Source organism: Lissotriton vulgaris, chromosome 11 (genome assembly GCF_964263255.1).
Source record: "Lissotriton vulgaris chromosome 11, aLisVul1.2, whole genome shotgun sequence".
Lineage (NCBI taxonomy): Eukaryota > Metazoa > Chordata > Amphibia > Caudata > Salamandridae > Lissotriton > Lissotriton vulgaris.
The window spans coordinates 348689655-348705273 of NC_141699.1; the positions used below are offsets into that span (position 1 = coordinate 348689655).

At 44.6% G+C, this 15619-nt stretch overlaps 1 protein-coding gene across 6 annotated transcripts in view; it reads left to right on the forward strand.

Annotated features, from left to right (window-relative positions):
* OSBP2 (oxysterol binding protein 2) overlaps positions 1-15619 on the forward strand; it is a 1786946-nt gene that overhangs the window by 1696701 nt on the left and 74626 nt on the right. For all 6 annotated transcript variants that reach the window (XM_086943307.1, XM_086943309.1, XM_086943310.1 and 3 more), the window contains 2 exons: positions 8517-8620; positions 10198-10293. In XM_086943307.1, the coding sequence (XP_086799433.1) occupies positions 8517-8620; positions 10198-10293 (200 nt within the window). The remainder of the gene's footprint in view (positions 1-8516; positions 8621-10197; positions 10294-15619) is intronic.

Genomic DNA, 15619 nt, shown 5'->3' on the forward strand with positions numbered 1-15619 from the left:
ACGTTTAGAAAAGAAGTACAGGGCACCAGATAAATCTCCAGCATGCCTTATAGGGCAGCCAAAACTGGACTCTGTAATAATTCAAGCAGCACAAAAGAGGGCTAGGAATCCCTCGTCCCCGCTGACAGCCCCGCCTGACAGGGATGGCAAACGCTTGGATTCTATAGGAAAACGCGTATCTACAATGGCGGCTACAACAGTTCGAGCGGCAAATTCATTGGCCATCTTAGGAAGATATGACCGTCAAATGTGGTCTGATATCGCACCATATCTTGATCTTCTACCTGAACCTTCAAAGGCTGAGGCGCTCAAGATACTTCATGAAGGCCAAAGAATCTCGGAGGAGATTATTGATTCAGCTGTGGATGTGGCCTCAACAGGTTTTCGGCAGCTGGCAGGAGCTGCGGTTCTTCGCAGGCAGGGTTGGCTGCGATCTACTTCTTTTAGGCAAGAAGTCCAACATAAAGTGCTGGATTTGCCATATGATGGTGAATATCTGTTTGGACCTCAGGTAGAGGAAGCCTTACAGACTATAAAGAAGGATTCTGAAACTGCGAAGTCCTTAGTATCCCTTCAATTTCGAAAGCCGCCCTTTCGAGGAGCGAGAGGACGGGGAATGTCCTCTACCAGAGGTGGATATAGCCAGCAACCCTCTTACAGGCAAAACAACCAAAGATACCAGACTCAACGCTATCAGTCTTACAACCAAAGAAAGCCTTCCTATCCCCAAAACAGGGGTAGAGCAAATTACCGTGGAAAGGATAAAAGACAATGACATTTTTCACCTGCCGCCACCGCTGCCCTATTCAAAAGAAAAAATTGGAGGGCGAATATCCAAATTTTACTCAAGTTGGCAGTCAATAACATCAGACAAATGGGTCCTAGACATAGTGTCCAGGGGTCATGCCCTAGAATTCGAAAAATTTCCTCCAAATGTTTCTCCAAAAGGACCCCCCCCAGCTCACCTGAAGGAATTATTTGCTCAAATCAGATTAATGATGCAAAAGGGAGCGATCGAGAGCGTGCCTCAAAGGATGAGAGGAATGGGTTTTTACTCCAGATTCTTTCGAATAAGGAAAAAGAATGGAGAGTGGCGCCCGATTCTAGATCTTCGCGCTCTGAACAAGTACTTGAGAAAATTAACATTCAGAATGCTATCGCTCCAGGAAATATTGCATCTTTTGGCAGCAGGGGATCACATGGTCACCTTAGATCTCCAAGATGCATACTTCCATATTCCAATTCTACCTCGCCACAGAAAGTTCCTGCGCTTCAGGGTGGCTGGCAGGGATTACTAATTCAAGGTTCTTCCTTTTGGACTACGATCGGCGCCGAGAGTTTTTACCAAGGTTCTGGCTCCGGTAGCGGCGCATCTCCGACTAAAGGGAATTCAAATATTCCCATACTTAGACGACTGCCTTATAAAGGCCAGTTCTCGAGCAGTCGTTCATTCGCATCTACAACAGTGTCTACACCTGTTCAAATCCCTGGGCCTTTCCATCAACCACGAAAAATCCAAACTGGAACCGTCGCAAAGACAAGCTTTCTTGGGAGCAACTTTGGACACTCAGAGACTTCGAGCCTTTGTCTCGGAGGAGAGGCAACTCAGAATAAGGAACATGGCACAGAAACTGTTGTCAAAAAAGTTAGTTTCTGTTCGGATATTCAAATCCTTTCTGGGGATGGTCTCTTCTTGCATCCCATTGCTACCAAACTGTCGCCTCAGAATGAGGCCCCTCCAGGAAGAACTGACCCTGGTTACAGGTCTCCGGAACGTTCGAAGATATGATCAGGATCACACCGATAATGCAAAACTCACTAAGATGGTGGGCGCAAAAACGACATCTTCAAAAGGGGTGTGCGTTTCTCCAGGAGCCACCAAGCCTCACCATCATGACAGATGCGTCTCTCGAGGGCTGGGGAGCGCACCTTCAAGGCCTCACTATCAGTGGCAAGTGGTCTGCCCTGCAACAGCGTTGGCACATAAACCGCTTGGAACTGAGAGCCATTTTTCTGGCGCTCAAGGCGTTTCATGCAGTCATTCAGGGTTCCAATGTGTTGATAAGAACAGACAACACAACAAGCATGCACTACGTCAACAAGCAGGGGGGAACTCGATCTCTCCTCCTCTCCCAGGAAGCCCAGGAGTTGTGGACGTGGGCTTAGGAACACGATGTACATCTTCAAGCAGTGCACGTTCCAGGTATAGAGAATGTCTTGGCAGACACACTCAGCAGGACGAAGGTCTCCACTCACGAGTGGGAGCTTCATCAACAGACGGTGGATCACATCTTTCGACTATGGGGTCGACCAGACCTAGATCTGTTTGCTACGAAGACCAACAGCAAATGCAAGCTCTTTGCAAGCTGGCATCCCCAAAAAGATTCTCAGGGGAATGCGTTTTCACTGGACTGGTCCCTGAGTTATGCGTACGCATTTCCACCAATCCCACTTGTACCCAGAGTTCTGCGGAAAATGAAGAAGGAACCGTGCAGACTAATTCTGATTGCACCCAGATGGCCGCGCCAGTATTGGTTCACGGAACTCCTCCTACTATCAGAGTGCAAACCAATTCAGTTGGATCCAGTCTCGAACTTACTCAGTATGCAGAACGGTCAGGTCTGTCACCCAGATCCAGCATCTCTGAAATTAGCAGCCTGGCGCCTGAATACCGTGAGTTCGCCCACTTGAACATCCCAGAGGAATGCAAAGAGGTACTGGCCAAGGCGAGGGCACCGTCTACAATAAGGACTTACAGTCTGAAATGGAGACGTTTCTGCATCTGGTGTCAGGCAAACGGAATTCACCCGTTTTCAGCAACGCCGGAAGAGATTCTACCGTTCTTCCTTCATTTGGCAAAATTAGGTCTATCTCACGCAACTTTAAAGGTGTTCCTGGCAGCGATATCCAGATATCGGCAAGATGGTACTACTTCCTTGTACTCGGCTAGGATTGTACAACAATTCTTCAAAGGGCTCTTTAGGATGTTCCCTCCAGTACGTCGACCTCCTCCGATGTGGCATCTCAACGTGATCTTGGCACAACTTATGCGTCATCCTTTCGAACCCATTCACAAGGCTGACCTCAAATATCTCTCGTGGAAGGTAGCATTGTTACTGGCATTGACATCCGCCAGAAGAGTCAGTGACCTCCAGGCCTTTACAATTCAACAGCCTTTTCTGCAATTTACAAGCGACTCTGTAGTGCTCCGCACTAATCCAAAGTACATCCCCAAGGTACCCTTGGAATTCCACCTCAACGAACCTATAATTCTGAAAACATACTTTCCTAATCCGCAATCACAAGCGGAAAAGACATTGCATACCTTGGATGTCAAGAGATGTCTTAAATTCTATCTGCAGAGAACATCCGCCTTACGCTCTTCCAATCAGCTGTTCATCACCTACGGTGCTATTCGTAAGGGGCAGGCAGTCTCTAAACAAACAATTGCAAGATGGATTTCTTCTGCCATTGCCTTTTGTCATATGCAAGCGGGGCGACCGCTGCAAACAGCTCCTAGAGCTCATTCCACAAGAGAAATGTCTTCATCAACAGCTTTGTTTGCTGGAGTTCCAATTCAGCAAATTTGCAGAGCGGCTACTTGGGCTAGTCGCCATACATTTACCAAGCATTACTGTCTGGAGACAGCCAGCGAAGCAGATACGTCTGTGGGTCGAGCAGTCCTGCGGAACCTTTTCAAATAAGGTGAGCCTCTGTTTCCCACCTCCTTTATTACTGTCAGGCTCTGTTTATGCTATGTTTGTTACATTTGCTTGCAGGATTGTATTCTACTATGCGTAAACAATGTGTGTATATTCAGTTTATACTGTTTAAAGTACTATTTACTGACAAGCTTGACAAACATGATCATCTGCCTGACAAGGATGTACTGCTAACTACTCTGATTCAGGCATGTGAATCTATGAAAGACACCCCTAATACTGGAGAAGAACAATAGTTACTTACCTGTAATCTGTGGTTCTCCAGTATTGGTGTCTTTCATAGATTCACATGCAACCCGCCCACCTCCCCTCAGAGGCTCTGTTAGGCTATTTTGGGTTACCTTCACTCCTTGCGAGAAAATCTGAGAGCCTGAGCCTCTGGGGAGAACATTCTGGTGGGTGCTGGCGCCTGATTGGCTGTAGTTTGGACTATACAAAATGACTATGATAGTCATAGATGTGGAAGTTTTTTTCCCACTGTAGCTTGGCTACTTTACTTCCTGGTTTATTCTAATGGTATTTACTGCATATTTATGGCATATTATTGCTATTTTATGTACCGTGGGACTCCCACTCCGACGACGGGGAATGATTCAGGCATGTGAATCTATGAAAGACACCAATACTGGAGAACCACAGATTACAGGTAAGTAACTATTGTTCATCATGGGCCTTAACAGACCCGGGCCCTAATTAACAATGCGACCTGAACTATAAAATTCAATTTATTATGCCTAGAACCAACAAAATGTATTAGTGTGCAGAAGGCAAAAGTAAAGTAAACAGAAGCGATGAGGGAAGTGAGCTGCTGCAGGCTGGTTCATTTGTAGTGAAGATGGCGACTACAGAGCCTGGGTTTGCCAACCCTGCCTCGCGGTTCAGTGCACAAGGTCCCTGGTGTACTCGGGAGTTAAGGGGGATTTATGGGAGGGTGCATGCGGAGACTAGGCGCGTAGAAGGGGCCGCGCCCCAACGCAGGAGTAAAGCCATCCTTCACAGTGTCCCGTGTTGAAAGTGACGAGGCCAGACACTGCGGTATCACAGGGCGCGGGCCTGGGCTGCTGGCCGGAGAGAGGGCGCGCAGGGCTGGCTGGGCGTCCATTCATGGTTTCCGTGGTTCAAGGTTCAGACACCTGCGCATTCAGGGCCTCTGATGCACAGCATGGGCCATCTCAGCTCAGCAGGTAAAGAGAGCAGAGGATGCGAGGACGGAATAAAGGGGGACGGGCAGGAAAGATGCACTTGAGGCTCTAAAGAGGACACCGAGGGGCAGAGTGGGTCCAGCCGCCACGAGAGCTGCAGGAGCCCTGGCACTAGGGCACTGGTACGGATCCAAAGAGGCAGAGGACAGGTCTGCGCCCGACGGAGTGCAGAAGTATTGAGGGACCAGGACACCCCCTCAATGGATGCAGAAGGCACCCGACTAAAAGTGGTTCTCAGAAGTTAAGCAATAACAAGTTTGTACATGGACGCGATCTGAAATAAATGCAGGCATAGCCGCCCTCCCCAGCAGTGAATGTTAACATTGCCTATGGGGAGGAGCCAGAGTCCTTTTATAGGTTATTTAACGGGCACACAGACAGTGGGAGGGGGGGCAGGAACGGGCACACGAAAGCGGGAGGGGGGGCGGGAACGGGCAGACGGACAGCGGGAGGGCGTAAACATACAAAAGAAAAACACATTTATAAAGAAAATGCTCCTTACCTGATCGCTTCGTGGGAACTTAAATCTTGCAGCCAACTCCAGCAACAGACACTTCTAAAGAGAACAAAACAGGCCGACCCAAAAAAAAAAATAACACACACCCACCGCCTCGATGACGATCAGAAAAGGGTGGAGAGGGAAGAAATCGCAGAAACGCCCACGAATCTGGTCCGGCCATGACGGACAGATCTCTGTTCCAATGGCTAGCCTCCATTTATGGAGCTAGCCAATGGAACAGAGGGCGGATTCCCAAGCCACATAGTTATTCTCATTAGGTTTTCGCCTGCGCGAAAACTGCGCAGTGCGCAGCTTTCACTTAGGCGAAACCTAAAAAGGTAGCCTGGATTTCCTGTTTTTTTTGTGCTTCCAACCTAGTTACAGTTTGTGTTGGAAACCAGTGTGAAACTCATAGGTGATCCAGGAAAGCTATAGATATCTGAATGGAAGACACAATTCTGAATTCAGCAATGGGCCATATATATAGATCTATCAAGGTTTTCCTAACAAAAACTGTTGAAATAAAAAATATTGAGAATGAGTAGGAATGGTTGTTCAAGAAACCAAGGTAGTCCGAGCCAACAACTGAGCGGCACTATGGAATAATCTGTAATAGAGTACCGAGTATAAACCAATTCATATGGTGAAAAAATGGGTATCAAGGAAACCTAAGCATTTCTGAAATAGGCACCAAATGTGAAGTTTAGCAGCAGTGGTTATTTGTACAACTCTGAATTTGTAGAGTGCCCATGCTAGCATGTGATTGAGAGGACTTTTTTCTTACTTACTGGTTTACATATGATAGGCAAAAATGCAGCAAAATCTAATTGGTAATAACACATTTTCTACTATCCTATGTTCCTACATGTCTTCCAATAAAAATAGTATCTCACTTGTATGGGTAGGCCTACTGCCCGCAACAGGAAATGGCCCAAAATGCAACATGAGCACATCACATTTATTTCCACTGAAAAAGGACCCTTTCTTGCAATGTTGGTGGTAGCTGTGGATTTTAGGCCCCAGCTGACATGTCAACTAGAGAAACCTATTGAACTGGTACATTTTTTAAAACTAAACACCTAGGGAAATCCAGGGTGGGGTGGCTTATGTGGTTCTTAGCAGGGTTTCTTACCCATAAACCTTTGAAAACCTCAAACCTTGACCAAAACACACATTTTTCTCACATTTCTGTAAGGATAACTACTGGGAGCCATACATTTCCTACCACTCAGCATTCCTCCAAATCTAAGGATAAAAACGACACCTCACTTGTGTGCTCGCATCACATTTTTCCATAGAAAACTGACCCTTTTTTTTTGCATTGTGGATTTGAGGCCCGAACTCAGTCGTTACCTTGGAAAGCCTAGCAAACCTGTAGATTTTTGAAACTAGAACACCTAGGGGAATCCAAGGTGGGGTCACTTGCACGGTTTTCACTCGGTAATTTTACCCTGAAGCTATAGCAAAACCTCAAACTTTGAGAAAAAAACACATTTTCCTTCATGCCTGGGACAGAAAGCCCTGGAATATGTGCAGAACTACGAATTTCCTACCATTCTAAGTTCCCACAAGTCTCACAATAAGTACCCCACTTGTGTGGATGGGCCAAGAGACCATGACATAAAAAGTGCTAAATTGAGAGATAAATAATAGGGGTAGCTGTGGTATTTATGGTTGTGCTGTGGTTTCACCATGCAAATCTACCAACCACAGACATTTTTCAAAACTACACAACCAGGGTGTTGTGGATTGTATGGATCCCACAAAATGTTCTTTCTTGCAATGCCCTGCAAACCTCAAACGGTACCTAAAATCACACATTTTCCTTCCATTTCTGTGATGGGAACTTCCAGAATCAGCAGAAACCCACATTATTCCTACCAGCCAGCATTAGCCCACTTGTGCTGATAAAACAGCTGCCCCATTTGTGTGGCTGGGCCTGGTGCCTACTACAGGAATTGATCAAACTAGGGATGTAATTTTTAGGTGTGAGAAAAACTGAGGATCAGACTATCTAAGTTGCATGCCTTTCAAGGGTTCGCAATGTCTGACCTACTTAGTCTCAACTTTACTGTTCGGTATTTCAGTTTCTTTATTTATTTGTTTATTAATGTAAATCCCTGTTTAAGTAATAATAAAATAGAATACAGTAAACATACAGTCAGACATCAAGAATTCCATAAAAACAAAACAATTGCCATCACCCATCAACAGTTACCAATAGGTAATGTGGCTAAATTCCATTTGGGCAGGCAAGAACCTTCCAACCAGGGTTTGTTTGACAATAGATCCAATATTGATTCATCTTGCTAAGTAACCTCTGTAGAACTAGCAACTGGATAACTGTTGAGAACCTGTACTAACTTCTCTTATTCATTTATCAAAAAACAATATATAGTTTTATGCATGAAAAATACAGTTGAGAAAAGGGCGTTGCAAATGAAAAGATTTAATGATTACCTTTGCCTTAACAAAGTTATTTCCATCAGGACAACATGTTGGAAGCGAGGATGATCATGTAGTGTTTGATTACCAACAAAAGGCAATATACAAACCATTAACTTACAATACACTTTTTATATATAGAGATAGATAAATAGATAGATAGATAGATAGAAAGATAGATAGATAGATAGATAGATAGATAGATAGATAGATAGATAGATAGATAGATAGATAGATAGATAGATAGATAGATATGTGTATTTATCTATGTGTGTTGGTATATCATTAGTAGAGCATTGTTAGTGATAAGCAATCATGTGACTGGAATATGATGACAGTTCAATATCTGTGCAAGACGACAATGAGAGGTGGGAGATTCGTTTTCGATGTTGATTGAGCTGTTCCTTGATGAAAGAACACTGACTTAGGTAAGATATTAAATTCTGTTATTGCTTTCACATAGGAGATGATACTTTCTCCTAAGCTGTGAATGATATGGGTTGCAATTAGAATAGTGTTGAAGATAAACTTATGAGAGAAACCTGACAAAGTGTTGTTGTTTTCCAGCCCAATGAATGCCACAGTCAATGTGTGATGTGTGTGTACCTTAGTCCTTACCTACATTCTGACTTTTTGTTTTGCCAACAGGAGCCATCCATTTAGAATTTCACTCCAGTGGGAATCACTATGTCTGGCGAAAGGTCACCTCCACCGTGCATAACATCATTGTGGGAAGGCTTTGGATTGACCAGGTCAGTGCGGAAAATGTTTTTAAAAACCTACTAATGACCACCAGAACTTTGCACTTACTTTTAAGGGCACAGAGTATGGCGAGTTGTTGAAAGTGTATCTGCCTTCCATCCAACCCAATGATAGGAAAGCAGCAACAAAACAAACAGCTGTAACTGGAAAGGTCTGAAACATGCTGCTGAATTATGTGATATGGCGTGTCTAACTTCTGGAGTTTCTTCAGATCATGCCAACATCTTCGTTCAGATTCTGAAACATTTATCCCTCAAAACAATCCGTGCATAACTATCAACTAAAGTTAAAGACTCAAAATTTGTACAAATCAAGCAGTTGGAGATTTCTCTTGATCCCATAACCAGAATAAAGTTCTTTAGTCAAGCATAATAGGCTACCATAATCACCGACATCCATAGGCATGTGCTGTGCTAAATTTGGCATTATCAAAAAATGGTTTATAAGTTGGCGAATAGTATATCCATAGTATATTTTCACTTTTAGGAATTTCTACATCAACATCAGTAGGGAAAAGGCTTGCCTCTTGTTTGTGGATTGGACTACAGTCCTGCTCAAAGGTCCGGCATTGTGCTCTTCCCCATCATTTCTTGAAGTTAGATCAGAGGAAAGTTTCCAGCTTTTTCTAAACCATTAATTAAGTAGGGCAGAGATCATGCCCGCCGCTATGTGGGGACTTCTATTTGTGTAACATACCTCAACTCAGAAGCAGTCCATCCACTTAGATGTTTTAAGCTTACTTTTATACAAGTGTACATGTTTGCAAATATCTTACCAATCATTCAACAACCATTCAAGCCTTGAATTTCTCAATAATATCTGCTGTCCATTTCTTCAGTGTTATAAGTCGACCCAAGCAGCCCATGATGTTTTGAAGTAAAAAGCATGCATGTTTCTGTACTAGGCACTTCTTACCCATCTAAGTTCAGTCAGTTACATACAGACCATAATCAGTGACATTCTATAAAGTTAGCCGCTAATTTCAATTTTTACCTACTCTTGTGGACTAAACAGCAGCCCCTGTGCTTTGACTAATCTTAAACTTTGTAATATCTTGTTGTATCTGTTGTTTGTTAAAAATCCATATGTTCATTTTTTTAAATCTTTATATTGACAATTCAAACCATTCTTTTCGTAACACTGCTTTCAAATCCTCCACCTCTGCATGAAGGGCATCTTGATAAGGAAACATTGTCTCTAAAAGTCCGAATCCATCTGATAACTCTTTCTTCGATCTTTGTACATTCATTAAAGAGCCTCACCCTCTAAATGTAAAACTATTTAAAAGTATCATACGCTGACTGTATGTACATTGTCATGCTTGAGATGATGAAGTTTTTGTTGAGTTACACAGAAGGTACTGGTTCACATTCTAGCTATTGGAGCTAGCTAGCTCTTGAATAATAGGTATTACGTAGGCATATCTCAGACTCTCACTCACCTAAAAGAACTAGGCTCTTGGCATTCTTCATGTCAATGTTCTCCTTGATCTCCAAGGAGAACGTTATTACTGTGATGGTGTTCCACTGCAGACACCTAATACTTGTTTTCTTTTTTTTAAATCCAGTCCGGCGATATAGACATTATCAACCACAAAACAAAAGACAAATGCCAACTGAAGTTCACCCAGTACAGCTATTTCTCCAGGGATATTCCAAGAAAGGTAACGCCAGATGCCTCTAGGTATATATGCATGTATGTGGAGGGGGCGGGGAGGGAGTTGGTGTTTTTATAAATTCTCAAAAAGATTAAGAGAAACTCTGGAGGATATTATGTCATTTTTGACCAGCATTAACACTGTTCGAATATTATTACATTATTTTAAAATAAACTTCAGTGAACAAAAGTAAATAAAAATAATAGAACCCGTGGTCACCATTGAAACAATAAAAAATGGAACAACAAATGTTTCTTGCATGAACTGAACGTAGTAGCACTCAGATTGACATCTTGGGTTAGACGTCTAGATCAACCCCCTGCGAGAGAGGACACAAAGGAGAATGCAGTGAAACAACATAAAGCGACAGGGGATGGAACTGCTTAGTGTTTTAATGAAACATAACTCAAAAACTAATTGTCACATCACAGAAGTCTTTTCAAAACCACATCTGATTCAGAAACAGTGTTGCGGCTGCTGAGTTGAGCACCGCAGCCGATATATCGCAACTGGTGCTGGGCTTACCTAAACCGCTGGGCCAAAGGAACTGAGACAGTGCGAAGGAGGGGGCTGCACTAGGGAGAACCACACGCAGACCGGGAGGAGATAAGTGGGCACCGAAGGACCACCGGCCCCTTGTGGTCATGGAACAGATAAAGGAAGCCAATATACATTGCGCCAGGGACGGAGAGCCTAGAATGCTAGAGAGGCTGCCTATAGTAAGTGCCTACCTGCCCTACTAGTGAACATGATCAATCTACCTGGGCATACATAAATACATAGGAATTTCCGCCATGTTCGACTTAGGTGCTGAGCTGCAGGAGCTGGAACACCCTGAGGGACGGCGTGGGTTGGCATGCACAGAGGAGACTACTACGTCACTGCTTCTGACTCTGAGGGAATTGCACCTCACGTCCTGCAGAAAATGACAGGTGGATGGTACGAGCTGAGTTCCCTAGCCCAGTCTCGGAGAACTGTCTGATCAGAGTGGGGCTGTTGCCGCCCAGTACAGGGGGCATCCTATTGTCCGGACCCACTCTTGCCATTGCATACAATAAGACTATGGCTGCTGTTTATCCAACTGTAGCTAACATAAGATGGAGAAAACAGACACTAAACAAGCAAAACTTAGCTTTGACAATAAAAGACAGACCCATCACACAGATACCGAGACGGGGCAGGATATTGATGCGTTCTCTAGGGATGAACCCATGCAGTCAGACGTAGACCTCCGCACTATACTACTGGAGGTGCAGTCCAGCCTCAAGACCATAGACGGGAAATTGGGTACCTTGACTGCCCGTCTGGACCAAGTAAGAAAGAGAGTGGATGTAACCCGGCTAAATGCGCTGGGGAACTGAGCAGCAGATGCACATGAGTATAATGTCGACACCAAGGAACATATGCTGCAGTTGTAGAAAGGTCTCTTAGTTATATGACCCAAGAACAAAGATCTGGAGGGACGCTCCCACTTCAATAACCTGCATATCACAGAAGTGCCTGAAACCACCACTATATTGACAATGGAAAAAGTTCTGGAGTCCCTACTAAGAAACTTGTTTAGCACAGATCTGTCCACTGTGTTCATAGTGGAGAGATCCCACCATTCCCTGGCCCCTGTCTGGGCCACCCCTCTGCCCTTTACTGCATGAATACTAAATGACAGAGACCATGATGTTATCCTACACTAGCAAGAGCACATGGGTTGTCCTAAACATTCCTCCTCAACATCCCCTACAGCCGGGGCAAATGCCACACTGAGTGACCATGACTAATCCTCTATCCTGTAGAACCCCAACACAGAAAGTACCCTGAGAATCTTGATAAAATGCAAGTTGTCAACATCGTGGCTTGACCCTGATGCTTCAAATATGCGACACTTGGTTGATATCTTCCTCTCTAACATGTTACTATACTTATAGTGGTCGCAGCTAAGGGCCCACCAGGCACTCTATATGATTGGCCACCTTGCCGGTTGTGGTGAGGCAGTTTGCCGGTGACACCTAGTCCCCCAAGGCAAATCTCCTGTTTTTGCATGTGGTAATGTTAGAGTGGGGACAGGTACGGGGCACAACCTAAACATAACATAACATGTGTATTTGTAAAGCACACTTTCACCCAGAGGCATCTTGGCTCTGAATAACAGATGTTTATTGATACCCAACTCAATGGTACTCATTTTATTGTCCTTAGATGGATGAAAGGCTGAGTGGACCCCCCGTGATTTGAACCTGTGACCATGAGGTCGAACAAAGGTCCCTGCAGTGGACGCATTAGCCCTCTGAGCCACCAGACCGCAACCTGATTAGGGGATTGGTGTGAGAGGATGGGTGGGAGGGTAGTTTTTGCAGCCATTTTTTGGACAAATGTTTTGTTGTTTTATAAGGGAAAATGCAGGTCAGTGCACACATCCAGCACAATCAAATTAAATACTGGTCAGCATATTGGGTGACATGGTGGGGCATGTGAGGCAAAAGCAGAAAAATGGGACCCCCTCATGTACTATTCAATGGTCAGGGAAAGGAGGGGAAAAATGAAACACAACACTTTGCTAAGGACGAGATTAAATTGCACTAGTGATCCTATGGTTGGTGGGCATAGAAATGTCGTATTGCATCATATCCACAATCCACAAAGGTTTGGCCCAACAGCCGGGTTACTATTAAAAATGGACAGCACACTACATGACCTAAGGTGATATCATTCACGTTCCTTACGTGGAATATTCGTGGTCTGAATGACCACAGGAAAGCATGACTGGTACAGTCTTACTTACTCCGGCACAAAATTGACCTGCGTTTCTACAGGAAACCCATCTTACAATTGTCTAGGCTGCATTCCAGACGCTGGGGGTATATATACAGCAACATACTCGAACTCCTTCAGATGAGTGTCCGCAGAGACCTGGGCTGGACCACAATACATTTCCTGTCAGATCCAGAAAGCAGATACGTCATAGTGGGCTGGCACATCAGAGGGAAGGGCATTACACTGGTGGCTTTATACGGCCCCAACACAGATGACCCTGAGTTTTTTTGCAGAGTATGGGCCGAAGCGACACAAATAGGTGGGGTGGGGGGGGACTTTAATGTGATTCTAGATGACAAGAAAAACAGAACAGTTTAGCCTCGTTGACATTTGGAGGCAAACACACCCAGACAAGCTAGAGGACGCCTGTCTCTCCACCCACCACAAGGCGTGGTGTAGATTAGACTTCTGGCTGGTGGCCAGAGACTCTGCCTCCTGAACTATGGATATCAAATACATGCCACACACACTGTCAGCACCCCAGTATTGCTCAAATTATCAGATTATTCAACATCATGCGCACAGAGGCCTGGGATTTGGGACCAGGGGACTGGCAGCATCCCTATATGCAGATGAAATTACACTTTATGTTAGCAATCCAATAGATAATTGAAACCCTGTGATACGAAAACTGTTAAAATTTGGTCAACTCTTGGGGATCCTGATCAACTGGTCCAGGTCTGTATTGCTACACGGACTGATATTACGTGGCGATTCACGTTAGACTACCCACTACAGTGGGCCAATGGGCCAGTTAAATACCTAGGCGCCTGGGTCAGCATGGACATGAGAGAATCGTGGGAGGCAAACTAGAGGTGTGCGATAACATGGATTAAGGAGAGAATACTTATCTGGACAAAACTGTCTATCTTTATGGCGGGTCACATAGCAATTTAAAAAATGATTATCCTACCCAAGCAATTATATCTATTTGTAAATTTGTCCATACCCTTAACCTCACCCTTCTTTAAGCACTCAGATCCAACATGATTGCCTTGCTTTTGGCTGAAAAGCAAACTAGAATAGCCTGGGAAGTTTAGACACTACCACTGAGCCACGGGGGATGGTAGCACCAGACTTTAACGTGTAGCACATTGTGAACAAGCCCAATTTTTAAGTCATTGTCTGTAACCAATTCATTTCCAACGCCACGTAGCTAGAGAATGAGACAGTGCTACCCTACTTCTGCTTCCCATTGCACTGTACCAGAAATAAAAACATACAAACAATGAGGTCAATACTGTGGAGACTTTGACATGTGCATGGAATGGATAAAGGTTTGTACGCCCCCATCCATCCACTTTACAACATCCCGACTTACCCTATGCTATAACATTGTGGTGCAATGAGGCGGGCAAGTAACCTGCACATCACTAAATTTGCAGATATCTAACTAGATGACAAATTTATGCACCCCCACAAGCCAGGAGACAGGTGCACCCTGAATTTACCTTACACTTTACTATCAATTGCAAACCACTTACAGAAAATTGAAGAGTTCCTGTCCCTACCCCCACCCTTGCTGGTGGAACATTTGTTGACAGATGCCTCCACACGCAAACTAATCACTCACCTGTGTGCGCCCGATAATTCTCCACGGGCCTTGCGTGCCTGGAATTCCGATATCAAGTCCCCAGTCACAGCTGAACAATGGCTCTACTGTTGCGGTCCCCCAAACACAGATTAAGGCTAATCCACTTCAAGTTCCTACACCAACTATACAGGACACCGCTGCAGCTCATAGGCATGGGACTAAGGGCAGAAAGCAAGTGTTGGAAAGGTAAGTTGCCAGATGCCACATTTCTTCACTTGACATGGTACCGCCAGCTGGTATCGAGATACTGGGTAAAAAGTGTTTAACACAATGCGAGATATTTCAGGGGTGGACATTGACTGCACACCACTTATAGGCCTCCTAGGCTATGTCAAAGAAGCCTCCCCCCCCCCCCCCCCCGATGACCTCCAGCTAGTCGTAATGCTGCTGCTACTGGCCAAGTGCAAAATACCAATGCACTGTGGGAAACATAAGTGCCCATCCATTGACTCCTTGATCAAAGATGTTGCATTCTGTCAGGAACAACTGTCCACACTCTGGGAACTCATGCCCCTTGCCTCTAGACCACAAGATATTTGGGCTCCATTTCTAGACTGGCTCAGACAGAGGGAGTCAACCACTCCCATACTGCCAACACTCCCTGAAGGGACATTTGCTCAATGAACCCCAAACCCAACCTATTCGGTAGTGCTGCCTGCTGCATAATTTGTAATCAACTTGTGCTCTAGAAATGGGTGAAATACGTAGCCATCGAGATGAGCTCCACTTTCTGCACTGTCGATTGGATGTTGTGTGTGCTACACAACTATGATTAACTGTGTGCCCTTTAACCTTGGAAAAATAAACGATTACTGGGACCCAGTGTAAAGGATGTTCACAAGTTCTGCACCCAATTGTTATGTTTGATTTAGTTGTTGCTGACACACTGTAAAAATGGCTATGTAACCATATGAAATGTGTTGTGAATTT